Source organism: Salmo salar, chromosome ssa13, assembly GCF_905237065.1.
Source record: "Salmo salar chromosome ssa13, Ssal_v3.1, whole genome shotgun sequence".
Lineage (NCBI taxonomy): Eukaryota > Metazoa > Chordata > Actinopteri > Salmoniformes > Salmonidae > Salmo > Salmo salar.
In genome coordinates, this window is record NC_059454.1 from 72,949,830 (window position 1) to 72,977,634 (window position 27,805).

The 27,805-nt window shown below is 43.1% G+C and overlaps 1 protein-coding gene across 3 annotated transcripts; it reads left to right on the forward strand.

Moving 5' to 3' along the window:
* On the forward strand, window positions 1–26,912 carry LOC106567689 (single-minded homolog 2). 3 transcript variants are annotated; one of them, XM_014137275.2, is made up of 12 exons: window positions 1–380; window positions 1,180–1,436; window positions 12,175–12,257; window positions 12,998–13,087; window positions 18,586–18,694; window positions 19,440–19,525; window positions 21,844–22,043; window positions 22,723–22,829; window positions 23,180–23,327; window positions 23,535–23,700; window positions 23,972–24,395; window positions 25,239–26,912. In XM_014137275.2, the coding sequence occupies exons 2-12, from the start codon at window positions 1,262–1,264 to the stop codon at window positions 25,712–25,714; spliced, it is 2,064 nt and encodes a 687-aa protein (XP_013992750.2). In that variant the 5' UTR covers window positions 1–380; window positions 1,180–1,261; the 3' UTR covers window positions 25,715–26,912. The 3 variants fall into 3 exon arrangements, with proteins under 3 accessions (XP_013992750.2, XP_013992749.2, XP_013992752.2); XM_014137274.2 differs by having other exon boundaries at window positions 2–380; window positions 1,239–1,436; XM_014137277.2 differs by lacking the exon at window positions 1–380 and adding an exon at window positions 426–892 and having other exon boundaries at window positions 1,239–1,436.
* Window positions 26,913–27,805: the final 893 nt, after the last annotated feature.

Sequence of the window (27,805 nt, forward strand, 5' to 3'; positions counted from 1 at the left end):
GTTCTGCAAAAGGAATTGACGGGTGCTGCTTGGAAAATCGGTCTGTCTTTAAGGATTACTGAAGCCAAAAAACGAGACTTCTTGAAGACGAAAAGGTTGCGTTATTATTCCTAGCACTGTCTGAGACAACTTCGCATGCTCTCCATTGGTAGCCTAGTTAAATATCCTTATCCTGGCGTTGAAATAAGGAAATGGAGAACTCAGTTGATGTCTTCCTGAGTCGATTAAACAAGGTGGACATTACATGGGGAGGACTTATAGTCGTTATTCACTAATCATCCTAACTGCAGTGCCAGTACGTCATCGAAGACAGGTTTCTGGTGATTATGGCAGCAAACCCACTCTGGAATGAAGTGTGAAAAATAACATTCCAGGCGCAGGTAACTTCAAATTGATATGCTGTAAAACATCTACATCATGGACGTCTTTAAATGTGTCTTGGGCATGGATGTTGTAATTATTCGACAAGTTGAATAATTTCGCGTCCAATTCTTTGCAAAAGTTAACAGTAGGCTATAGTGTTTATATGGGCTTGCTTTCGTTAATCAAAATATTACAATTTGCGTTTTATTTACGCAAATGAATAGGCCTACACATTCGCACCGACGAGGTATAGCGAATCCAACCAAATCGTCTTTTGATGGTGTGCCTGAACTTGAGAGATTTTCTGATACTTCAAGGGAGTCTTTTCTGTTTAAACGGGGCGTTCATCCGTGTGATATTTGACAGTCTACGTATTCCGGAGTTTACTTGCTCAGTAGAGAGCAACCTGTTTCTCATGCCACCACTTGGAGACTGAAGGGAGCCTACCCAAGATTTGTCCTCACAGACTCTTTTGAATGAAAAGTAGCCTAGTCGAAGAAAAAGCTTTTCAAATGATTACAGAGCTCTGGTAACTTTAACGTTGTTTACCACCTAAATTGCGTTATGCACAGGCGTCGCAAAACAATGTTTTGGAGACCAACATTTCGAACATTCATTACATATCAACATGTAGGCTAATGGTTGTAATATTTCATTAATTACATGCAACAGGTTGTTTTTAATGAACATGCAAGTATCTGCAATCTATAAGGAGACAGGAGAGTGATTCGTTTTCACTAGATTGTTCAAGAAATCTTTAAAATATGTTACAATATCGTTATGATGTAATTGGTAAGTGCATTTTCTGATTCAAAGATAAAAAGGAAACATCTACGTTTTGAGGGCGAAGAGGAAGGTGTTCTGTGTTGCAACAGGTATTCATTTACAACAGTCAGAGATGAAGGAAAAGTCCAAGAATGCGGCGAAGACGAGACGAGAGAAAGAAAATGGAGAATTTTATGAACTGGCGAAATTACTGCCTTTACCTTCGGCCATCACATCACAACTGGATAAGGCTTCAATCATTCGGCTGACAACCAGTTACTTGAAGATGAGAGCCGTGTTTCCGGATGGTAAGTTATGCTACCACTATCAATTATGATTAATCATAATTAGGCCTGTGTCTTCAGAAGAGGCACATGTCAGTTTTTAAAACATAATATTAGTCTTCCTATTATACTTTTAACAAATACATATTAGAAAGGGCCAGAAAATATAAGAAAATGCATGCATTTTCATTGTGTTAATTTTGAAATATATGTACATTTTCGGGGTTATTTAGATTACCATTGTCACTTCCCCTAGTTAATGTTTCTATGGACAAGGACAGTTATTTGTCGGAAATGAATCTCCAGTAGAATTTGCCAATTATAAATATCTAAAATATATGCATCCCACTGAGCACAGACATCAGTTCAACGTCTAGTTGTGATTTACATTTTGATGAGTTGTGAATTCAATGTGAAATCCCAAAAATGTCAACATGTCAATGGATTTATATTAAATGTTGGGTACACAATTACGACATTCCTTTACAATGATTACTTTTTGCAAATTTTGCAAAACCAATTTTCCACTTTGATTCAACGTCATCACATAGATTTTTTTGGGCCAGGACACAACGTTGATTCACCCAGTGTTTGCCCAGTGGAATATGACCATGCATGCCTAAAAGTGCCATTATAATTGTCACCAACTTTCCTCTTTCCCACCTGGTCATACAATAAAAAAAAGTACTTATTTTACAAGTTTACAACTTCACATTAATAATGTTTCACTCCTATACATGTGGCTCTAGATTATGAGTTATAATAAATCATCCAATTATGGTCAATAAAAGGAACACTTCGACAGGCTAAACCTGAGGAAAACAGCCTTCTTCCTCTCATAGAATTGATCTGTCATCACTCATAAAGTCATAGAAACCTTTAGGCACGGACTAAAAGGGCCGCCCGTTAGTTCTGGATTTGAATAGCTAAATGTATGACCATTTCACCATTAAAATCTTGTGGAATCTATAAATAATTAAACCGTATAACAATATTACAAAAATAAAAAGTGTAAGCCTACATCTATTATATTCTTGATCATATTTAATTACAGTAATCAAAAATGTGATTTTGATGTAATTTCAAATATTTGGAAATCAATTAAACTAATATTCTCTTAAATTATTTGGCCAATCGTTGGGTTTTTTTATGGAGCAAAATCAGACACTACCCTAAAACAACCAAATAGCCATACTATTGTAATTTAAAATAAACGCAACTTCCATGACAAAACAGAAATGGATTTATGAACTAATAAATAATAATAAATAATAAGCTAATAACCTACTTCGAGAAAATGCATTATGCTGCCTCTCAAAAGTACAGACCATAGGCCTCCGTTGTAAATTACATTCACTTACAGGTGAAATATTATTTAAGCACTCCAAGTTATAGCAAATATGATTAGATAGGATTGTTTATTCTTAATTACAATGTTTCACACGAAATATAGGCCTTAATTTTTAATTAACTGTAGAAATTAACAGTCACTTCAAATTAATACGTAGGCCTAGGCTAGGCCAAAATACAGTCTGCCGTAACATTTTTGTTTTTACTTTCTCGTTTGACATATTGATTATTCTAACATCAGATGTATGGAATATTGTTTGGGTCTACATGTAATTCACGACATCCTGGTACTGAGAGAGATGTGACCGCCGTCCAACGAGTCTATTAATGGCCACTGTCCCTCACATTTGTCAAATGTGTAGGTTTATTTTGCAAGTAACCAATGCTTGACTTGGGCATGACCTCATCGGAGCTGAGTATCGGTACCATCATTTTCTACTGGTTGAGCGAGCTCCTGTTCCTCTTCTAGAATAGTAAATCAAAAGTATTGTGGGGCACCTGCACCTAAATATAAACAGTAGGCCTACCGGCACCCAAATTGAGTACCGGCACCAAATTTCAGTCCAAGTCAAGCACTGCAAATAACTATTCTGGGGCTTCAGAAACTTGGACCCGAGGCAGATTTCAATATGATGCGCAAAAGTTTGTGAAATATAGGCCTATCACCTCACGCAAATTATGTTTATCTCGTGCATTCCATGTGCAAAGTGTGCAAATTAAGCAAATATAGGCCTAATTTATTTTAGTTTGAGGTAGTCCTTTAAAAAGAGTAATAAATAAGCAAACATATTTTTTCACACGACCTCAAATTGCTTCCACTTATGCCTATAGCGGGGGTGCAAGTGCAACGTCTCTGTCGCAGCCACTTACGTGATTTGGGCCTATAGAACCGTAAAAGGCCTGTCCTGCACAGCACCTAATCCCTAATCCCGTCTATCAAATCAAGACACAGGGAATTAAATGGATATTGATGGTGAAAAGTATGAAATATAAGAGTTAAAATTGTGACCTATTAACCATGAATGTTTGTCCAAAACATATTGTGCAATAGCCACTATTTAGCATATTTTCCCCAGTTTTGTAACTCAGTCAAATCAAAGCACTCAAAGCAAAGTTAAATTGAGAAAATGTAGGGTGCTCAATGCTCATATGTTTTTCTGAGAACCCAGACTATAGAGTGCATTCGGAAAGTATTCAGACCCCTTGACTTTTTCCACATTTTGTTACATTACAGCCTTATTCTTTAATGGATTCAATAGTTTTTTTCCCTCATCAATCTACTCACAATACCCCACAATGATGAAGCAAAAACAGAATTTTAGAAATTTTGGCAAATTAATTTAAAAAAAAACTACTGAAATATCACATTTACATAAGTACTCAGACCCTTTACTCAGTACTTTGTTGAAGCACTTTTGGCAGCGATTACAGCCTTGAGTCTTCTTGGGTATTATGCTATAAGCTTGGCACAACTGTATTTGGGGAGTTTCTCCCATTCTTCTCTGCTGATCCTCCCAAGCTCTGTCAGGCTGGATGGGGAGAGTCTGGCTGGGCCACTCAAGGACATTCAGAGACTTGTCCCGAAGCCATTCCTGCGCATTCTTGACTGTGTGTTTAGTGTCGCTGTCCTGTTGGAAGGTGAACCTTTGCCCCAGTCTTAGGTCCTGAGCGCTCTGGAGCAGGTTTTCATTGAGTATCTCTCTATACTTTGCTCTGTTCATCTTTCCCTCGATCCTATTTCAGGTCTCTCCAGAGATGTTTGATCGGGTTCAAGTCTGGGCTCTGGCTGGACCACTCAAGGACATTCAGAGACTTGTCCCAAAGCCACTCCTGCGTTGTCTTGGCTGTGTGCTTAGGGTCGTTGTCCTGTTGGAAGGTCTGAGGTCCTGAGCACTCAGGAGCATGTTTTCATCAAGGATCTCTCTATACTTTGCTCCGTTCATCTATTCCTTGATCCTGACTAGTCTCCCAGTCCCTGCCACTGAAAAACATCCTCACAGCATGATGCTGCCACCACCATGCTTCACCGTAGGGATGGTATTGGCCACGTGATGAGTGGTGCCTGGTTTCCTCCAGACGTGACGCTTGGCATTCAGGCTAAAGAGTTCAATCTCGGTTTCATCAGACCAGAAAATCTTGTTTCTCATGGTCTGAGAGTCCTTTAGGTGCCTTTTGGTAAACTCCAAGCAGGTTGTCATGTGCCTTTTACTGAGGAGTGGCTCCCGTCTGGCCACTCTACCATAAAGGCCTGAGTGGTGGAGTGCTGCAGACATGGTTGTTGGTTGCCTCCCTGACCATGGCATCTTCTCCCCCGATTGCTCAGTTTGGCCGGGTGGCCAGCTCTAGGAAGAGTCTTTGTGGTCCCAAACTTCTTCTATTTAAGAATGATGGAGGCCACTGTGTTCTTGGGGACCTTCAACGCTGCAGACATTTTTTGGTACCCTTCCCCAGATCTGTGCATCGACACAATCCTGTCTCGGAGCTCTACAGACAATTCCCTAGACCTCATGGCTTGGTTTTTGCTCTGACATGCACTGTCAACTGTGGGACCTTATATAGACAGATGTGTGCCTTTCCAAATCATGTCCAATCAATTGAATTTACCACAGATGGACTCCAATCAAGTTGTGGAAACATGTCAAGGATGATCAATGGAAACAGGATGCACCTGAGCTCAATTTCGTGTCTTATAGCAAAGGATCTGAATACTTATGTAAATAAGGTATTTCTGTTTTACATTTTTTATACATTTGCAAACATTTCTAAAAACATGGTTTCGCTTTGTCGTTATGCGGTATTGTATGTAGATTGATGAGGACTTTTTTTTATTGAATCCATTTTAGAATAAGGCTGTAACGTAACAAAATGTGGAAAAAGTGAAGGGGTTTGAATACTTTCTGAATACACTGTATATGAAATAAGTGACACTGGCCATTGATTTCACAGCATTTGACAAATTCCACCATTCTACAAATTAATATGATGGACAACCTGGTATGCTAATATTCAACTTCATCACACATCATAATTCATTTCAGATTTAGGGGTTATATTTTCAGATGACAGTTGTGACATTTCTGTGAATGTAACACTTTCTTTTAAAACATGTTTCATATGTTTATTTTTCTTTTCTTTTTTTCTGGTGATTTTGTCAAGCCATAATTTGCAAACAGACTTATTGAGTATAAACACACAAAGGTTCCCACTGGGCACACCATGTCAATTCAACGTGGATATTTGGGAAATATTTGGTTGAGATGTTGATCAATGAGATTAAAACCTATATTCACCCACTCAAAAAGAAAGCCAAAAGTTATTTAAATTTCCAATGTGTTATCATTATGTTTCAACCATCTAAAAGCACAACCAAATTCCAATTCATTGATGTGTTATTCTGGTCACGACGTACATAGCTAGTTCGTTAGCTAAGCTAGCCACTTGTAGCTAGCCAGTAACTCCTCCAGTATGTGCAGATGTCATTTCACAGGATTTGTTTTTGGTTACAGTTTAAAGCCATAACTTTTGGAGTTTTTGCCAAAAGTCGATCTTTAAAGTAACTTTCCAGTGTTTCCAGATTTGTATGAAATATGACCTTTAATAAATTACAATATGAGTGAAATAGTTTTCCTTCCAAAAAATGGCAATTAAGTGTGTTAAAAAGCATCTTCTCTGTGTTGGAATGGTGTGGGTGTATACCGGTCATTCAAAATATTAATGCCAGCTCATTACCTCTATGAGGAAATAGCAAGCATTTTTGTCTGTTTGAGATACAAGTTTGAAGTGGGGTTTTTGAAGTGTTTTTTCTTCAATTCATGCTTTGGTCACAAAAACGAGTATAGGATGAGTCAACAACGTTATTTGGGTATGAGTTAATTACAATATATGAACTTTTCAAAGTTATATTTTCACTGGACAGTTTCTTTAAAACTGTAACATTTTCTCTTAGCATCATGGAAAAATGTGTAGAGTAGTGGGTAATTAAAACTGCAACATTTTCTCTCATCCTCATGGCAAAATGTGAAAAATAGCATGAGATGAGCTATAAAACAGCACACTTGTCTTTCTGCCCTATGGCAAAATGTGTAGAATTGCAGGAAATTAGCTTTAAAATGGCAACATTTTCTCTCAGACTCATGACAAAATTTGTAAAATACCATTATAAAACTGCACTGCATAAAACTGTAAAATGTGTTGAAATGCAGGAAGTTAGCTGTTTCCCCCCCCCAAAAAAAATCAGTCCCCCTCCGCAAAAAAAACATGTCCTTTTATTTTTTGGGGGTTGGAGGGCCTTCCAATTATCCTTCCACTTATACAGTTTTTTCAAAATACCCTTCCATATAACCCTCATAGGACCCCTCAAGAGAGGCATAATACTGTATGCCATGTCAAACTGTGTGGAATTGCAGGAAATACGTTCTTAAAATGTACAAAATAAATCTGGGGGCTGAATTTTCTGTTAATACATACACCACAATTTTGCCTGTGTTTCAACCATTTAAAAGCACAGCAAAGTTCAAATGGGAATACAATATCAGATATTTTGTTTATTTATACAACAGATTTTTTATGTGCTCCCGATTGGCGCAGCGTTCTAAGGCACTGCATTTCAGTGCTTGTAACGAACGTTGTTGGAAGGATGGTCGGACCAAGACGCAGCGTGGTTTGGGTTCATCATCTTTTATTAAATTGAACCAGCAACAAAACAAGGAAACAGAAACCAACGAAACTGACAGCCTTGTAGGGCTAAAAAGCAACAATACAAAATCAGGATCCCTCAAACAACAGGTTTGAAAAAAAAAAAAAACAAAAGGCTGCCTAAATATGATCCCCAATCAGAGACAACGATAGACAGCTGCCTCTGATTGGGAACCATCCCCGCCCAACATAGAAAAACAAAAACTAGAGTACCCACCCTAGTCACACCCTGACCTAACCAAAATAGAGAATATAAAGGATCTCTAAGGTCAGGGCGCGACAGTACCCCCCCACAAAGGTGCGGACTCCGACCGCAAAACCTGACTCTATGGGGGAGGGTCTGGGTGGGCATCTAGCCTCGGTGGCGGCTCCGGTTCGGGACGTAGACCCCGCTCCACTCGCGGATCCCTCCGCTTCCTTGGAACCGGACCGTGGATCGTCGCCGGAAGCTCCGGACCATGGATCGTCGCCGGGTACTCTGGACCGTGGATCGTAGCCGGAGGAAACAGACCGTAGATCGTCACCGGGGACTCCGGACCGTGGATCGTCGCCGGGGACTTCGGACCGTGGATCGTTGCCGGGGACTGCGGACCGTGGATCGTCGCTGGAGGCTCCGGACTGGGAACCGTCGCTGGAGGCTCCGGACTGGGAACCGTCGCTGGAGGCTCCGGACTGGGAACCGTCACTGGAGGCTCCGGACCTTGGATCGTCTCTAGAGGCTCTGGGCCGTGGATCGTCTCTGGAGGCTCCGGGCCGTGGACCGTCTCTGGAGGCTCCGGACCGTGGACCGTCTCAGGAGGCTCCGGACCGTGGACCGTCTCAGGAGGTTCCGGACCGTGGACCGTCTCAGGAGGTTCCGGACCGTGGACCGTCTCAGGAGGTTCCGGACCGTGGACCGTCTCAGGAGGTTCCGGACCGTGGACCGTCTCAGGAGGTTCCGGACCGTGGACCGTCTCAGGAGGTTCCGGACTGTGGACCGTCGCTGGAAGCTCTGGACTGGGAACTGTCACCGGAAGCTCTGGACTGGGAACTGTCGCCGGAAGCTCTGGACTGGGAATTGTCGCCGGAGGCTCTGGACCGCAGACCGTCGCTGGAGGCTCTGGACCTCAGACTGTCGCCGGAGTCTCTGGACCTCAGACCGTCGCCGGAGCCTCTGGACTGCAGACCGTCGCTGGAGGCTCTGGACCGCAGACCGTCGCTGGAGGATCTGGACTGCCGACCGTCGCTGGAGGCCTGGTGCGTGGAGCTGGCACAGGACGTATCGGGCTGGGGAGACGCACAGGAGGTCTGGAGCGTGGAGCCGGCACAGGACGTACCGGGCTGGGGAGATGCACAGGAGGCCTGGTGCGTAGAGCTGGCACAGGACGTACCGGGCTGTGGAGGCGCACTGGAGGTCTGGAGCGTAGAGCTGGCACAACGTGTCCTGGACAGATGACAACCTTCGCACGGGAAGTGCGGGGAGCTGGCACAGGACGTATCGGGCTGTGGAGGCGCACTGGAGACATGGTGCGTAGAACCGGCACACATTGTACCGGAACGATAACACGCTCCTCAATGCGAGTGCGGAGAGCTGGCACAGGACGTGCAGGGCTGGGGAGGTGTACTGGAGACCTGGTGTGTGGGGCCGGCACAGTCTTCACCAGACGGCTAGCATGCTCCTCAGGACGAGTACGGAGAGCTGACTCAGGTGGCATTAAACTGAGGACACGCTCCTTAGGGCGAATGTTGTGCCTCATGCACCAACACAACAGCTCTCTCATAACTCTCTCCTCCAATTTCCCCATCAACTCCTTAACTGTCTCTGATTCACTCCCTTCACTCCCCTCCAAGTTCACCTTCCTCTCCCACTGGCTCTGGTTCACACCTTGGCTCCTCCGACCATCCCGTGTGGACTGGCTCTGGTTCACACCTCGGCTCCGCCAACCACCCCGTGTGCCACCCCCCAAATATTTTTGGAGGCTGCCTCTTGGGCTTACGTCTTGGATGCGAGCCTCGATGTCGTCGATTCTCCTCCTTCGTTGCTGTCGCCTGCTTCCATGGCAGGCTTTTGTCTCCTGCCATTATTTCATCCCAAGTCCAGGATGTCCTCCACTCCTGGCTTTTCTCCCAGGCCCAGGATCCCTGCTCCTCCTGGGCACGCTGCTTGGTCCGTGGGTGGTGGGATCTTCTGTCACGAATGTTGTTGGAAGGATGGTCGGACCAAGGCGCAGCGTGGTTTGGGTTCATCATCTTTTATTAAGGTGAACCAGCAACAAAACAAGAAAACAGAAACCAACGAAACGTACAGCCTTGTAGGGCTAAAAAGCAACAATACAAAATCAAGATCCCACAAACAACAGGTGGGAAAAGGCTGCCTAAATATGATCGACAATCAGAGACAACGATAGACAGCTGCCTCTGATTGGGAACCATACCCAGCCAACATAGAAATACAAAAACTAGAGCACCCACCCTAGTCACACCCTGACCTAACCAAAATAGAGAATAAAAAGGCTCTCTAAGGTCAGGGCGTGACAGTGCCAGAGGCATCACTACAGACCCTAGTTCGATTCCAGGCTGTATCACAACTGGCCGTGATTGGGCGGCGCACAATTGGTCCAGCGTTGTTCGGGTTAGGGTTTGGGCGGGGTAGGCCGTCATTGTAAATAAGAATTTGTTCTTAACTGACATGCCTAGTTAAATAAATGTAAAATAAATAGAAGATTCATGTGTTATAACTGTGCTTCATATAATAGCAGAACCAAATGATCGGGATTACAGTTGAGACCACATTAAAAATACATGGTGCAAGTGATCAGTGCCATTTGAGATTCTTCACAGATTATTACAGCAACTGATTAAATGAAAATACATCTTCATCAATCTGCACACAATACCCCATAATGACAAAGCGAAAACAGGTTTTTAGCAAATTTATATAAAATAAAAAACATAAATACCTTACTTATGTAAGTATTCAGACCCTTTGCAATGAGACTCGAAATTGAGCTCAGGTGCATCCTGTTTCCATTGATCATCCTTGAGATGTTTCTACAACTTGATTGGAGTCCACTTGTGGTACATTTAATTGATTAGACATGATTTGGAAAGGCACACACCTGTCTATATAAGGTCCCACAGTTGACAGTGCATCTCAGAGCAAATACCAAGCAACGAGGTCGAAGGAATTGTCCGTAGAGCTCAGAGACAGGATTTTGTTGATGCACAGATCTGGAGAAGGGTACCAAAAAATGTCTGTAGCATAGAAGGTCCCCAGGAACACAGTGGCCTCCATCATTTTAAATGGAAGAAGTTTGAAACCACCAAGAGTCTTCCTAGAGCTGGCCTTGGTCAGGGAGGTGACCAAGAACCTGATGATCACTCTGGCAGAGTTCCAGAGTTACTCTGTAGAGATGGAAGAACCTGCCAGAAGGACAACCATCTCTGCAGCACTCCATCAATCAGGACTTGATGGTAGAGTGGCCAGACAGAAGCCACTCCTCAGTAAAAGGCACATGACAGCCCACTTGGAGTTTTCCAAAAGGCACCCAAAGGACTCTCAGATCATGAGAAACAAGATTCTCTGGTCTAATGAAACCAGGATTGAACTCTTTGGCTTGAATGCCAAGCGTCACGTCTGGAGGAAACCTGGCACCATCCCCACAGCATGGTGGTGGCAGCATCATGCTGTGGGGATGTTTTTCAGTGGCAGGGACTGAGAGACTACTCAGGATCGAGGGAAAGATGAACAGAGCAAAGTATAGAGAGATACTCAATGAAAACCTGCTCCAGAGCGCTCAGGACCTGGGGGACTGATTTTTGAAACAACGTTGATTCAACCTGTTTGTGCCCAGTAGGTTGTTTGCATGTCCCAGTGTCCAGCATAATAGACAAATAATATCACAGCAAGTGAGAGTGACTGTAGGAAAAATATATCTTGTTCTTAGTGACGTAGGGGATTATGGATGTGGGCATGAGCAAATAATGGGATCTGAGTCAAGCACGAACTAAAATAAAATCTTTAAATACAGCAAAAGTACTGCATAAGGGTGTGTTTCTGAAATCTACTCTCATATGTAACATCTCCCGTTAGTCCAACCTTATACAAGACTGGTGGACATGTGTGCTTGTAGGATTCTGTGCACTCACTTTGCATCAGCTGAAAATACATACACTACTTTCAACCTATGTGATTTAAAACAAATACAAAAATCAAATCAAATAAAATGTATTTATATAGCCCTTCGTACATCAGCTGATATCTCAAAGTGCTGTACAGAAACCCAGCCTAAAACCCCAAACAGCAAGCAATGCATGTGAAAGAAGCACGGTGGCTAGGAAAAACTCCCTAGGAAAAACTCCCTAGAAAGGCCAAAAACCTAGGAAGAAACCTAGATAATGATACAGGATGGAGCAGCTTGAAAACCTTTAGTATTACCAAGGAGGATTAAATGTATGTTATACATTACAAGGTTCAATACTTCTCAAACCATTATGAGCAGCATCTCAAGGGACAATTGTCGTGATTGATGTCCCCTTTAATACTGGCAGGTGTCCATCTTTTCATTTGGCGTAGAAGACATTGTGTCATTAACCCGTACCATTGAGATTGCAGTATCTGACCAGACCAGGAAGAAAAATAATGTAAGGGTATATATTGGGTCCTCTTCATAGTGTCCTCTTCTCCTGGAAGCAGCTCGGTAATGAATTCTACACCTATTGTGTGTTTCCTCTATAGGGCTGGGGGAGGCCTGGGGCCAGCCTACCAGAATCAGCCCTCTGGACAACATGGCAAAAGAACTGGGCTCCCATCTACTGCAGGTGGGATATTTTCAACACAGATATATGACCCAATATACACAATACAAATATGTAACACAATATTGCAGTACTATATATACAACATACAGTACCAGTCAAAAGTTTGGACACACCTACTCATTCAAGGGTTTTTCTTTATTTGTATTATTTTCTACATTGTAGAATAATAGTGACATCAAAACTATGAAATAACACATATGGAATCATGTAGTAATCGCAAAAGTGTTAAAGAAATCAAAATCTATTTTATATTTGAGAAAAGTAGCCACCCTTTTCCTTGATGACAGCTTTGCACACTCTTGGCATTCTCTCTACCAGCTTCATGAGGTTAATGCGTATGAGCCAATCAGTTGTGTTGTGACAAGGTAGGGGTGGCATACAGAAGACAGCCCTATTTGATAAAAGACCACTGTATGGTACTGTATGTATTTAGGACAATTGTAGTGTTCTGAAGAGGAAATGCCATTGATGTTTCAATGTTTTTGCTATGGAATTTGTAGGCTTTGCCAAGAATTTGTAGTGGATTTCATGCCATGATTAGAGCCAGATGTGATAGAACAGAGTGTGGTTTTTGAAAGACTACAAAAGAGTAGGCATAAAAGGCATTCTTAATCATACACCCATATGCTGATTTATGCACAATGCAACGTCTAATATCTACAATTCTAACTGACCTTCTATGCATGTTATTATCCAAAATGGATGGTATATTTTCGGGTCTAACATGTTTTGTTCCCCAGACTCTGGACGGCTTCGTATTCGTTGTCGCTTCAGACGGCAAAATCATGTACATCTCTGAGACTGCATCAGTCCACCTCGGCCTATCCCAGGTAAGACATCACTCTGCCTCCATTTTGGTCCTGGGCCATTGCGTATGCCACGAGCTTTGGGTCTGCCTCCCTCAACACAACCAAGGTCAACTAAGGGGCATCTGCCTCCTGATATACCTGTTCAAACATTGATTTGATAGTCAGTAAAACAGACTGCAGAATGCTACGCAAAGTTTGCCTAAGTTCACCTAGCACAGATAATTGAGAAGGTATGGGGTGGACACAGAATATGATCTGTCAGTCTATTCTAGGTGTTGTTGAGTTATTTTCCTTTGTGTTTGGGCGCTGTTCACAATTTGTTGGCAGTCCACCCACTCTGCCCAGAGAGGGTGAAAACGGGCTTTGGTGATGAAATTTCACTTTACATTTTACCAAGACAAATATGATTCTTCATGTTCTGAATCTATCAGTGGGGTCTTTCTCTAAAATATCATTACCAATCCAAAAAGTCGGATTCCGTAACCTAATACATCCGATAATAAGCACCAAGCTCTGTTGACAGAGTGGTGCCACTTCTCGCAGTGACGTTTGAGGATTTTACATGTTGTGGTGGTCTTCTGCAAAAAGTGAAATTAACATGGTAGAAGCTGAAAATAAAAAGCTTGTGGTATGCTAAGTGTTCCGTTGATATTTCAGAGATATGCTTGTTTTTCTGATACATTTTTACGAAATAACAGGAATTTTGCATTAATATGAATAGAGTATACTAAAATATGAAAACACTACATGTCATATCTCAAAATCCATATCTATCTTACCTTATATTATCTTATATTGTTTTATGTTCTCTGGATTATAAGAAAGATGACGAGTTCAACCGTGAGCCTGTCAGTTTGCCTTAATTCTCACACAGCATCCAGCCTAGCTGACACAATGTTATTTTCAGATTTTTGACCTACAAGGGTAAAAACTCCAATAACTTTTGAACAGATTATGATAGAGAAATTTGGTATGGATCATCAGTTTTTCTTAGCGGAGTATCTACACAATTATACTGATCAAAAATATAAACGCAATATGTAAAGTGTTGGTCCCATGTTTCATGAACTGAAATAAAAAATCCCAGAAATGTTCCATATGCACAAAAAGCTTATTTCTCAAAATGTTTCTGCACAAATGTGTTTACATCCCTGTTAGTGACCTTTCTCCTTTGCCAAGATAATCCATCCACCTGACAGGTGTGGCCTATCAAGAATCTGATTAAACAGCATGATCATTACACAGGTGCACCTTGTGCTGAGGACAATAAAAGGCCACTCTAAAATATGCAGTTTGTCACACAACACAATGCCACAGATGTCTCAAGTTTTGAGGATGATTTTTACGCGCTTCAGTACTCAGCGGTCCCGTTCTGTGAGCTTGTGTGGCCTACCACTTAGTGGCTGAGCCATTGTTGCTCCTAGACGTTTCCACTTCACAATAACAGCTGACAAACTGCTTGTTGGAAAGGTGGCATCCTATGACGGTGCCACGTTGAAAGTCACTGAGCTTTTCAGTAAGGCCATCCAATGTTTGTCTATGGAGATTGCATGGTGGTGTGCTCAATTTTAGACACCTGTCAGCAACGGGTGTGGCTGAAATAGCCGAATCCGCTAATTTGAAGGCGTGTCCACATACTTTTGTATACTGTATAAAGTGTATTTTATTCTGTTTACCCTGCCTTAACTGAGGTCCAGGCAGTTTGACTGAGAAGCAGTGTATCGTTGCTGGTTTGGCTTATATATATTCCAGTAGGACAGTGTGATCAGCATTCTTCGCTGCTTGACACTTCATCAGTATTGGTGTTCCCCCAGAGACAGATGCTCTGTCTAGCTAACCCACTCTCCACACGTGGACTCCCACTGAATCATCTCATTATTCACACGCGGTGACTGAGAATAGCGAAATGGAGTCAGCGGCAGCCTCCCTCAAAACAGAGGTTTATCCTTAAAGTACTGTCTCTGATGTGTTATACTCTTGGCCTCTACTTCGAGCATACCGTCATTCTATCTGGTTCACTTTCCAAAAGGGTAGAACATAGACTTTTGGGGGTACCCTAGAAGTAGTGGTCCTGACCAAAGCAACTATTTTATGAATCAGTTTTTTAAAATGGAGGTGCCCACATTGATTTTAGCTGAGCTACTTACAGTATAGGGGTGTTCTGCTTATGAAAGTGGTCAGAACCTAAAGTATGGAACCGCTGTCATCCTAACACTGCACTCATGTAAAGAGATTGTGTACTGAGCTGTGGATAGCAAACAGAAATGCTGATGTCTTGAATGTACCTCCCCTAAGCAAACTTGGACAGACACATTGACGGCTGTGCTCAGAAAGCATGCGAGAGAACAGGGGGGCTGAGCAACAGCAATAACTCAATCCAATAAAAACAGCCCAACCACCCACTTTGAATGTGGCGCTCTTGCACGCAGGCCTGATGTAAATTATGCTTGTGCACACCTGTGTTCGCTGTCAAGCTTATTCAAATGGACCATCCACTGTTGTTGATATCTTGTGTGTGTGTGTATTTGTGTGTGTGTGTGTGTGTGTGTGTGTGTGTGTGTGTGTGTGTGTGTGTGTGTGTGTGTGTGTGTGTGTGTGTGTGTGTGTGTGTGTGTGTGTGTGTGTGTGTGTGTGTGTGTGTGTGTGTGTGTGTGTGTGTGTGTGTGTGTGTGTTTAGTGGGCTAAGGTTAGGGTCGTTTTCAAATTAACTGTGAAAGACAAAACAGTATGTTGAGAATGCCTCTGTTTTAACACTGAGGTTAACCCATCTTCCATTGTAAAATCTAGATGCCTGTTAAGTATCAGTAACCCACATATCTTAACTTACATTGGTGCTTTTACACACTAGAGGCGGTCAGTGCTCCGATCATGGCCTTATTTCTATTACATCATATTGTATGACTCTTATGCATATTCCATTCACCCAGTTCAATGTAACAGCGATAGGTTTAGGCTACTACATGATACTCAAATTTTCCATAAACCCATCTTGAGGTTGCTACAACCTAGCCTATGAATGAAAGTTTACAACGTCGGTGCACACAGGTCGAGAGACAAATTTGAGGTGTCAGACAGTGAGACATGGACAGACAGTGACATTCAATACCGTTTTGCACACTCTTGCCTGCAGTTGCAAACGAGAGTTTATATTGGACAAATTCAGGTATGTTTAGCCCTGTTTTGTTCCGTTTGTTTCCGTTTAAGTTCACTTTCATAGCAGCCACGTTGTATTCCTTCTTGCATCTATGCGCTCTCCTCCTCTCACGTCTTCCCTTCACTTGTGAACTTCAATGCACAACACATCAGCTGTATGTGACCAGGCCAAAAAAAACTTTCCAAGCCAAACCACTACACACAGCCTACACTGTTGTCACCATATTAGCTAAAGTAAAGTCATAGTCAGCATAGCTAATAGCACTGTTAGTAAACCCACTACAATCATGCAGTAATGTTACAGTGAACAGTTAGTAAGCAGTTACACTGATGTGCCCCGGTGGCAATAAATTAGTTATACCAAAAGCTTACCTTGACTTGGAAGAGTTCCAGTGTCATGTTGGGAAAGTCATAGCCAGCTAGCTAACATAGCATCCCTCTGTTTGAGCAGCAGTAGGCTAAACTAGCTAGCTGCATTTGCTAGCTAAGTAAGTGAAACTGAAAGTGAAAAAGAATGACGAAATCTCTCTATTTCTCTCTTGCTTTTCCTTCACTTAGGAAGATATTCATTTGTTCAAAACTGTTCAATTATTGTCTTTCTCTCTCTTTGAGTCAACTACTGACCACATTTTATACACTGCAGTGTTAGCTAGCTGTAGCTTATGCTTTCAGTATTAGATTCATTCTCTGATCCTTTCATTGGGTGGACATCATGTCAGTTCATGCTGCAAGAGCTCTGATAGGCTGGAGGACGTCCTCTGGAAGTTATCATAATTACTGTGTCTATGGAAGGGGGTGAGAAACAAGCGCCTCCTAGGTTTTGTATTGAAGTCAATGTACCCAGAGAAGGACGGAAGCTAGCCGTCCTCCGGCTACACCATGGTGCCACCCTAAAGAATGCTGTTGAGGCTACTGTAGACCTTCTTTGCAAAATAGTGTGTTTTAATCAATTATTTGGTGACGTGATTAAATTGAGTATAGTTTATCTGAAAAGGATAGCTTTAAAAAAAAATTACAATGAAACATTTCATGAAATTCACTGAGTAGGATGGTCCTCCCCTTCCTCCTCTGAGGAGCCTCCACTGTTACACAAATATTTCACTTGTTGCTCCTGAACACCATTTCTGTGACACCAAAAAGCAGAGCAGTCCTCTATCATCCGTCCCAATGCTCTCTCACTACAAAGCATGGATTACTCGAGCCTAACTCCACACTATGAAGAAACCAATTTGTTGTTGAAGTGGGGAGCAGTGACCCGCTCGCTGAGTGACCCAGCCCCCAAATTTGAGAGGTAAAATAGATCAGAGGGGAGCCTAGACGTTGTTCTGTGTTCTCATGCAAATGATTGGTTCTTTCATAAATTAACCCAAGTGTTTCCTGACATCATCCGCCTTTGAGACGGAGCTGAAAGTGATGCAGAGATCAATTTTTGTCCCCTTCCTCACTTCCAACACACAGACATATGCATGTACGTATGCATGCAGGCACAGGCACTCACACACACGCACACACTCACATGTACGCACACGCACGTGCGCGTGCACACACACACACACACACACACACACACACACACACACACACACACACACACACACACACACACACACACACACACACACACACACACACACACACACACACAAAGTCAGTGTCCCCCTTCAATAGGCATTTCTCTTTGATAATGTAATCCCTTGTAATGACAGAGTATCATCCTGCTAAATGATCAAAAGACCTCAAAACACCATTCAGAAAGACTGTCTTCTTCACTGTTGTTTTAAGATGGCGCCGGAGAAGAAGGCAGCTGTTTTACGTGCCCCCAACCAATTGTGTTTTTTTGTTTGTTTATTTGCATTGTTTATAACTTTTCTTTTTCTTATTCTTATCCATATTTTTTTTTAAACTGCATTGTTGGCTAGGGGCTCGTAAGTAAGCATTTCACTGTAAGGTCTACTACACCTGTTGTATTCGGTGCATGTGACTAATAACATTTGATTTGATTTGCTAGGGATGACATGTCACTGAAGAAATGATATGCTGGTCTCTAACATATGTAATGTAACTTGTCATTTTCTCAAATTTCAGGCTGATGAAAGTTGATGTGATGTGATTAACCGGTGCCCCCACACATTGACTCTGTACCGGTACCCGCTGTGTATAGCATCGCTACTGTTATTTTACTGCTGCCGTTTAATTATTTGTTATTTTATTTAAAAAAATGTACTTATCTATTTTTTACTTAACACTTATTTTTATTAAAACTTCTTAAAGCATTGTTGGTTAAGGGCTTGTAAGTAAGCATTTCACCTGTTGTATTTGGCTCATGTGACAAATAACATTTGATTTGATTGATTTGTTTCTGTCAGGTGGAGCTGACGGGCAACAGTATATTTGAGTACATCCACCAATCAGACCATGATGAGATGACGGCCGTGCTCAGCGCCCATCAGCCCCTCCACCATCACTTCCTGCAAGGTGCCTAATATGCTAGATTCATTCACTCTCCTTTTCTATTTTCTCTTTCTCCTTTTTTCTTCCTCTCTTTCTGTCTTTCTTATTCTTTATCTGTCTCTGTCTGTCTTTCTTTCTTTCCCTTCCCTTTCCCTTTCTACTTCTATCTCTCTGAACCAAGTCACTTGATCACGATTTTCCCTCATGCAAAATGTACTCAACTCTCTGTACGTTTATAAGCAACAGTGTTGGTACTTCAATGAGGTCTACCTCTATCGTAAGAATAAAGGCAACTATAACAACATAGTACTTGTGTACAAAGTACAATGTGTAGCACCATGATGCATAATACAAGGCAATACTCAGGCAGCCTCTCTCTCTCTCAGAGCAGCAGGCAGGTTTTCATTATCTTAGTCTAGGAGCAGCATCTTAAGTCTTATGTGATAACAGGACTAGACATTCTGTGGAGTACCAACTTGGGCTAACCACATCCACATTTGCTGCTTTATTTGGTATTGGTATTTGGTATTTTATTAGGATCCCTATTAGCTGTTGCGAAAGCAGCAGCTACTCTTCCTGGGGTCCACACAAAACATGAAACATGAAATAATACAGAACATTAATAGACAAGAACAGCTCAAGGACATTAAACCAGGGTTTGTGTGTGTGACTGTGAAGGTGAAATGTTTTTATTTTGTCTCCTCTCCTCTCTCTCTCTGTGTGTGTGTGTGTGTGTGTGTGTGTGTGTGTGTGTGTGTGTGTGTTACAGAGTACGAAATTGAGCGCTCTTTTTTCCTGAGGATGAAGTGTGTATTGGCCAAGCGTAATGCAGGACTGACGTGTGGAGGATATAAGGTAGTACTATAATGAAATTAAATATTTGAAATCACATTTCTTAGTTACTGTATTCCATGATAATCTGCGTCTCTGGAAGTAGTAAACATTTCATGAATATCAATAAAAGAGAGAAAGTAGCTAATTCAAATTAAACACCTACAATTTAAAATTGTCAGTTCAAAACAAATATTTCTTCTTTCTTCTATTTTGAGATTAACATTTTTTTTTGTTCTATTGAGGCTATAATGTTATTATAGTCTTATTACAGTGTTAACAGGTTATTTTTAACTGCATATTGTTTGTCTAAGAGTCTCAGCAGCTGCAGCATTTCCACTTGACTCACTCAAATCTCCAACAACAACTACCTCTTCTAAAACCCAGTCCACAGTCGTTCCTCCACCATCCTCCTCTCTGGATGCAACGGCAATATTCTTCACTCCCTACTTCTTCCCTCTCTTCCTCTCATCCCCTATAATATACGGCACCTAGCAGATTGCAATTGAGATCTGTTGTCAATTTACAGTTGAAGTCGGAAGTTTACATACACCTAAGCCAAATACATTTAAACTCAGTTTCACAATTCCTGACACTTAATCCTAGTAAAAATTCCCTGTCTTAGGTCAGTTAGGATCACCGCTTTATTTTAAGGATGTGAAATGTCAGAATAATAGTAGAGAGAATGATTTATTTCAGCTTTTATTTCTTTCATCACATTCCCAGTGGGTCAGAAGTTTACATACACTTAATTAGTATTTGGTAGAATTGCCTTTAAATTGTTTAACTTGGGTCAAACTTTCTGGGTAGCCTTCCACAAGCTTCCCACAATAAGTTGGATGAATTTTGGCCCATTCCTCCTGACAGAAATGGTGTAACTGAATCAGGTTTGTAGGCCTCCTTGCTCGCACACGCTTTTTCAGTTCTGCCCACAAGTTTTCTATGGGATTGAGGTCAGGGCTTTGTGATGGCCACTCCAATACCTTGACTTTGTTGTCCTTAAGCAATTTTGCCATAACTTTGGAAGAATGCTTGAGGTCATTGTCCATATGGAAGACCCATTTGCGACCAAGCTTTAACTTCCTGACTGATATCTTGAGATGTTGCTTCAATATATCCACATCATTTTCCTCCCTCATGATGCCATCTATTTTGTGAAGTGCACCAGTCCCTCCTGCAGCAAAGCACCCCCACAACATGATGCTGCCACTCCCGTGCTTCACTGTTGGGATGGTGTTCTTCAGCTTGCAAGCTTCCCCCTTTTTCCTCCAAACACAACGATGGTCATTATGGCCAAACAGTTCTATTTTTGTTTCATCAGACCAGAGAACATTTCTCCAAAAGTACGATCTTTGTCCCCATGTGCAGTTGCAAACCTTTGTCTGGCTTTTTTATGGTGGTTTTGGAGCAGTGGCTTCTTCCTTGCTGAGCAGCCTTTCAGGTTATGTTGAGATAAGACTTGTTTTACTGTGGATATAGATACTTTTGTACCTGTTTCCTCCAGCATCTTCACAAGGTCCTTTGCTGTTGTTCTGGGATTGGTTTTCACTTTTCGCACCAAAGTACGTGGTACCTTCAGGCGTTTGGAAATTGCTCCCAAGGATGAACCAGACTTGTGGAGGTCTACCATTTTATTTCTGAGGTCTTGGCTGATTTCTTTTGATTTTCCCATGATGTCAAGCAAAGAGGCACTGAGTTTGAAGGTAGGCCTTGAAATACATCCACAGGTACACCTCCAATTGACTCAAATTATGTCAATTAGCCCATCAGAAGCTTCTAAAGCCATGACATCATTTTCTGGAATTTTCCAAACTGTTTAAAGGCACAGTCAACTTAGTGTATGTAAACTTCGGACCCACTGGAATTGTGATACAGTGAATTATAAGTGAAATAATCTGTCTGTTAACAATAGAATAAATCATCTGTGTGAACTGGGCGTCCGCTACTGAATGGCCGGACGAGGCCCGCGCAGGCATAGGTTAACAGGAAGTGAGGAAGATAAATAGCGCCATTAGTATCTAGGCACGTGGCTGTTCCAGGGAGGCAGGGCTGGAGGGGAGCAGTGGAGGAGGGGGGATGGAGAGGGGCACTTAATGGGGTGCAGGCTGAGGTTTGAGCCTGCTCTTGCGGAGTTAGTGAGAGCAAGTTTGCTGCATTAGCAACAATGTTGTATCTCTATCTACTGTATCTATCTCTTGGATCCACCTAAATGTGGACACAAAACCACATTCTGGACACATAAGGCAAGGTGTAAAGCCTCTCTGTCTAGCTATATCTATGTATGTATCTGTATCTATCTCTATATTGCTGTGTAAAGCCCCTCTCATCTCTCTGCTCCGCAGGTAATCCACTGCAGTGGGTATTTGAAAATCCGTCAGTACGTGATGGACATGGCGCTTTTTGACTCGTGTTATCAGATCGTGGGTCTGGTGGCAGTGGGCCACTCCCTGCCTCCCAGTGGTATCACAGAGATCAAGCTCCATAGTAACATGTTCATGTTCAGGGCCAGCCTGGACCTCAAGCTCATCTTCCTGGACTCCAGGTATGGGAGTGAGTGAGTGAGTGTATTTTGTATTTATTATGGATCCCATTAGCTGCTGCCTTGGCAAAGTTAAGGCAGTTTGTACAGTCTCTTATGGCATGTCTTGTGGGGTATGCATGGGTGTCCGAGCTGTGCGCCAGTAGTTCAAACAGACAGCTCAGTGCATTGAACATGTCAATACCTCTCATAAATACAAGTAGTGAAGAAGTCAATCTCTCCTCCACTTTGAGCCAGGAGAGATTGACATGCATATTATTAATTTTAGCTCTCTGTGTACATCCAAGGGCCAGCCGTGCTGCCCTGTTCTGAGCTAATTGCAATTTTCCTAAATCCCTCTTTGTGGCATCTGACCACACAACTGAACAGTAGTTCAGGTGCTACAAAACTAGGGTCTGTAGGACCTGTCTTGTTGATAGTGTTGTTAAGAAGGTATAGCAGCGCTTTATTATGGACATACTTCTCCCCATCTAAGCAACTGTTGTATCAATATGAGTGAGGGAGGGAGGGAGGGAGGGAGGGAGGGAGGGAGGGAGGGAGGGAGGGAGGGAGGGAGGGAGGGGAAAAAAACATACACTGTATGTAAAATGAGACAAAAAAAACAAACAAAAAAACACCACAAAGGATGTGAACATCATGATTTAAAATGTTTTACTTTTGACTCCTGAACTCTGGATTCAAGGGTGGCTGAGTTGACGGGACACGAACCCCAGGACCTGATCGAGAAGACACTATACCACCACGTGCACGGCTGTGACGCATTCCATCTACGCTTCGCTCACCACCTCTGTGAGTCAGTCCCCCTCTGTGGCCACATTGTGACACTTCTAACTAAACAACCCACACTCTCCTTGAGAGGGCTAGGGTTTCTGTAAGTGGCAACTGTGGAGTTTCTCACAGGATATGCATGCAGGCTTAAGAGGAAAATAAAAATTATACAGTATTCATGACTCAAGGTATTCATGAGTATGTCAATGGAACTGAGCCTTTTGCAGTCACTCTCTCCCAAGCATTCTGTATGCATTCTATAGCTATGTGCACTTCTCTTTCTCTCCCTCAGTCTTTTATTCAGGCACGGTGCAGTCTGGGATTTGGTCTCTCACCCCCATCTTTCTCTCTCACCCCTCCCTCTCCTGCAGTGTTGGTGAAAGGGCAGGTCACTACTAAGTACTACCGTATGTTGTCCAAGCACGGGGGCTGGGTGTGGGTGCAGAGCTACGCCACCATCGTCCACAACAGCCGCTCCTCCAGACCCCACTGCATCGTCAGCGTCAACTATGTTCTCACGTGAGTCAACACTTTCACCTTTCGACCTGAGTGGTGCTGTGACAGGTGAATCATGCCCTAAAAAAAACGTCTATTTAATAGTCAAGGACATTTTGGGGAAGAAAGTCTGGGTTTGTAAGGTGGTGCACCCGGTGTGTGTGTGTGTGTGCGTGTGTATGTTATGCTAATCCAAGCTTTTCTGTGATGTATGTATATATCTCGCCACAGGGACGTAGAGTATAAAGATATGCAGCTGTCTCAGGAGCAGAGTCGAGCGGCCAAATCCAGCTTGGCCTTTAAGAGTGGCCCGGCCTCCTCTCAGGACCCCCGCAAACAACTTAAAGCCAAAGCAGTCAAGATCAAGAGCAAACTCAAAACAGCCCCCTACCCTCAGGTACTACAGACTACTGCTCCTCACTCCGAGTTACTAATACTGTTCATATGCACATACAGTAGCCGATATTATGATGAATAGCTTTTGCCAGCTTGGAAAAAGAGGAGACACTATTCACAATCTTTCCTCTTGAAAAGGAAAATATACAAAGTGACTTGATTCTTTGTCATAGCTCAACAAATGAGCTGTCCTCAGCACTGTATTCATTGCCTGTCTTTGATAGAAAAGAACAACACCATCATAACCTGCTGTCTATTGCCTCCACCTCCAGCCCAACATCATCTACCATCCAGACAAGCTGGACTGCTCCCCCCAAGGAGAGGCCTGGAAGGAGAGCCCCCCCTACACCCTGACCCCCTGCCAGGGGCAGAGCTCTGGCCCCTCTGGAGGCCCAGAGGCTGGAGAGGTCCTGTGTAGCATCAGCTCCCCGTATGGCCTCTCCTTCCCCAACCCATATGGACACCTACCCCACACGGAATCCCAGAGGAGGTTGCGACCCACCCAGGGTTCCTCTTCCGCCTCGCCCTCCCCGTTTTCCCCCAGCCTGGCTGCCCGGCAGCTGCTCAGCTCCCTGCAGGATCGAGGGGGCGAGGGGCACTGGAGCTGTGCCAACGCCAAAACCCATCCCGGTCACACCCTAAGGCCCTCTGTTGCATCGTGTGCCATCACCACTGCCACTGCAGCAGCATATTCCGGTATGGCTCTGGCTCAAAAGCATGGGGAAAGGCGGGCTCCCAATCAGTGCTGAGGAACGCAGAGCTCTTTCCACAAGCTTTTAAATGCACCACTAACTGATATAATCAGTTTACACTAGCATTGCTACATTTAACCAGAAATGGTACACTGTAACTGAAAACTGTAATTAATACAGTAATTTGGGGTATTATCAACAGTCAAATACTGAGAAACATTTTACTGCAGCATACTGTAAATGATGGTGCATTCTGGGAACATTTGTGGGCGGGGAAAGAATTGCTATATTTCAAATGATACTGTAATTTAATCTCACAGAATACAGTACCGTACTGTATTTTTGCACCAAAAGTGCCAAAAACCTTTTGACCACTAGTGGATGCATGGTATTATTGTTTCTGGCTCATTAACATATTTTGAGGCGTGCCTTGTAAGAGGCTATATTTGTTGCACCATTACTGAAAGTGCTGTACCAATTGAATTACTATGTGGTAGTAGTGACCCATCATTTTAAAATGTATAAGGGACAGATTGGTGTGGCAGCAAGTCTTAAACCAGCGACTAACCCAACTTCTAGAGGTGTCTGGTTATAGCCTCTTACTGTAATGAATGGCTGCTAATTCTATTTTAGCAACATTCAGTCAAATAGCTAGAGAATCGGTCATTTTACTTGTACTTCACGACTTGCCATTAGCAGGGCTGTAACGTTTTCGCTTACAGCTGTTTAAGACCACATGTTGCTATCTCCTCAAGTAATGTCACTGTAAACCCCAACGTAGGGTTTTAGCTCAGTTTCACCATAGCATTTTAGACTGAATCTCACGGAGCATTTCATTTCTTCACAGGCCCTACGGCGAGCAGGGGGTACCCCCACAGCGAACCCCTCCATGGCGTCCTCTCCAGCTGCTCGACCCTGCGCCCTATCAGCAGGTACAAGGAAGAGCCCTACGAGCATCACACGCTTGGCCAGAGAAAGACCACAGAGGACCGCCTGGCCTCCCAGTCACAGGCCACGAAAGAGGACAGCAAGCTGCCGTTCAATCGAGACCACCTCCACAAGGGCTCCGAGGGAGGTGGTTGCATAGTAGGGGAGAAGCCTTTGTCCTGTCCTCTGCTGAGTGGCTCTGTGCTGGAGAAGGCGAGCTATAAGCAGTCCGGGTCCCTCCACGGCCTGGGCCAGCCCTTCCCCATGCAGGTAGTGCTGGAGCAGCGCAGGAGGCTGTGTATGATGGAGTCCCCCCTACAGCCACAGTGCCACTGGCCCCTTGGAGCACACGGACAGCAATTGGGAGCGGAGGACCCCCAAGCTGCTGGAGCCTGAGGCGGGGGAGAGGAGGATGTGGATGGGGGTTGGAGTTGAAGTTGGGGTTGGGATGGGGGTTGGAGTTGAAGTTGGGGTTGGGATGGGGGTGGGAGTTGAAGTTGGTGTTGGGATGGGGGTGGGAGTTGGGGCAGGCCTGCCGGCCCAGGCTCCGTACATGTCTTTGAACCTCCACCATGTCTTGGCCAAACACAGCTCCTTCCAGGCCCCGCCCTATGCTGCCCTCGGCCATTTGTCAGACAGCTACGGTTACCGTGGTGATGAAATGGGTTCTTATGGCTACAAGAGCCAAAGCCCTGCCTCTGGCTCCTCCCCTGAGACCCACAGGGAGATCCCCTCATTACATCGGCACGTCCGTCATCATCACTAACGAGAGGTGACACAGCCTGGGGTTGAAGGTCAAGAAGGGACAGACACCCTTAGACTTCAGCCTTTTTGGTCAGACACAGACCATGACCAAAAGCTGTATCAGTGACTATGTCAGACATAAGTCGAGTCACTTTCTGGGGACCCCCATTTCTGTTTCCCCCGATGCTTTCTACACAAATAAACCAATGTCAGACTCCTGTAAGGAGCAGCCAGGAATTTCAGGTTTCTTGAATATATTATATTTGTGGCATACAGTTTAGCCAGTAGCATATGTAATGCATTCTAGTTCAAAGCCATTTCTTTTGATAAGACGTCAATCACCTTTGAGCCATACGGTACATCATTTGAGGTACAAATTATTGCCTGTGAAGAATACACCCCTCTAATGTTGTAACTCATAGAGGTACCAATCATACAGACCTGAACAAGAAGAGACTATAGAATGTAGCATGAGTTCAACCCAATTTGCAAGCTAGTTCAAGTGCAAACTGTTTCCAATGCACGTATAAGTTATGCCAACAGAAAAATTACAGTTGCAAATATTGAACGTGGACACTGTCTTGCAAACAGTAATGAGGGTAAATATCCTTCATCCTCTTTTGAAGTTGGAATTAATTTGGTTTATTCTACCCATAGCAGAGATTGGAAACGTAATGTGTTTATTTATTATTGTGCAACACAAAGCAGCTTGCTTATTTATGAAGGAAACCAGGGTCTAACAAGTATAATGAAAAAAAATCTACTGCATTGGGGGAAATTAAATGAAATAAAACAAGGTAGTTTGCTTTCATTCTGAATAAATAATTCAAATGAAATGTCATGCCAGACAGTCATTGTCCGTTTCTATTTTCAGCTCTTCTTTATTCCTCAGAATGCATCATGAATATCATCTGGTTATTGAAGAAGTCTGTGGACATTGCTGTGATATCAATCACGTCAAATGTCTGAATATGGAGCACTTTTATATAATAGTTACATATAACCTTCTTACTTTCTTTCTATGAGGTCATCTTGAAATACACATTTACATCCTCCTGCCTGTATCCCACCAACCTGGTAAAATGGGCCCTCCAAATGTACAGTTGTGGCCAAAAGTTTGGAGAATGACACAAATATTAAATTCCACAAAGTTTGCTGCTTCAGTGTCTTTAGATATTTTTGTCAGACGCTACTATGGAATACTGAAGTATAATTATAGGCATTTCATAAGTGTCAAAGGCTTTTATTGACAATTACATGAATTGATGCAAAGAGTCAATATTTGCAATGTTGACCCTTCTTTTTCAAGACCTCTGCAATCCGCCCTGGCATGCTGTCAATTAACTTCTGGGCCACATCCTGACTGATGGCAGCCCATTCTTGCATAATCAATGCTTGGAGTTTGTCAGAATTTGTGGGTTTTTGTTTGTCCACCTGCCTCTTGAGGATTGACCACAAGTTCTCAATGGGATTAAGGTCTGGGGAGCTTCCTGGCCATGGAACCAAAATGTCAATGTTTTGTTCCCCGAGCCACTTAGTTATCACTTTTGCCTTATGGCAAGGTGCTCCATCATGCTGGAAAAGGCATCGTTCGTCACCAAACTGTTCCTGGATGGTTGGGAGAAGTTGCTCTCGGAGGATGTGTTGGTACCATACTTTATTCATGGCTGTGTTCTTAGGCAAAATTGTGAGTGGGCCCACTCCCTTGGCTGAGAAGCAACCCCACACATGAATGGTCTCAGG

Excerpts from the sequence above, each read along its gene's own strand:
- LOC106567689 (XM_014137275.2), top strand. The coding sequence starts at position 1,262 with ATGAAGGAAAAGTCCAAGAATGCGGCGAAGACGAGACGAGAGAAAGAA. Across the intron at positions 12,258-12,997 it reads TGGGCTCCCATCTACTGCAG|ACTCTGGACGGCTTCGTATT; the intron begins GTGGGATATTTT and ends TTTGTTCCCCAG. Across the intron at positions 22,830-23,179 it reads ACGCTTCGCTCACCACCTCT|TGTTGGTGAAAGGGCAGGTC; the intron begins GTGAGTCAGTCC and ends CCTCTCCTGCAG.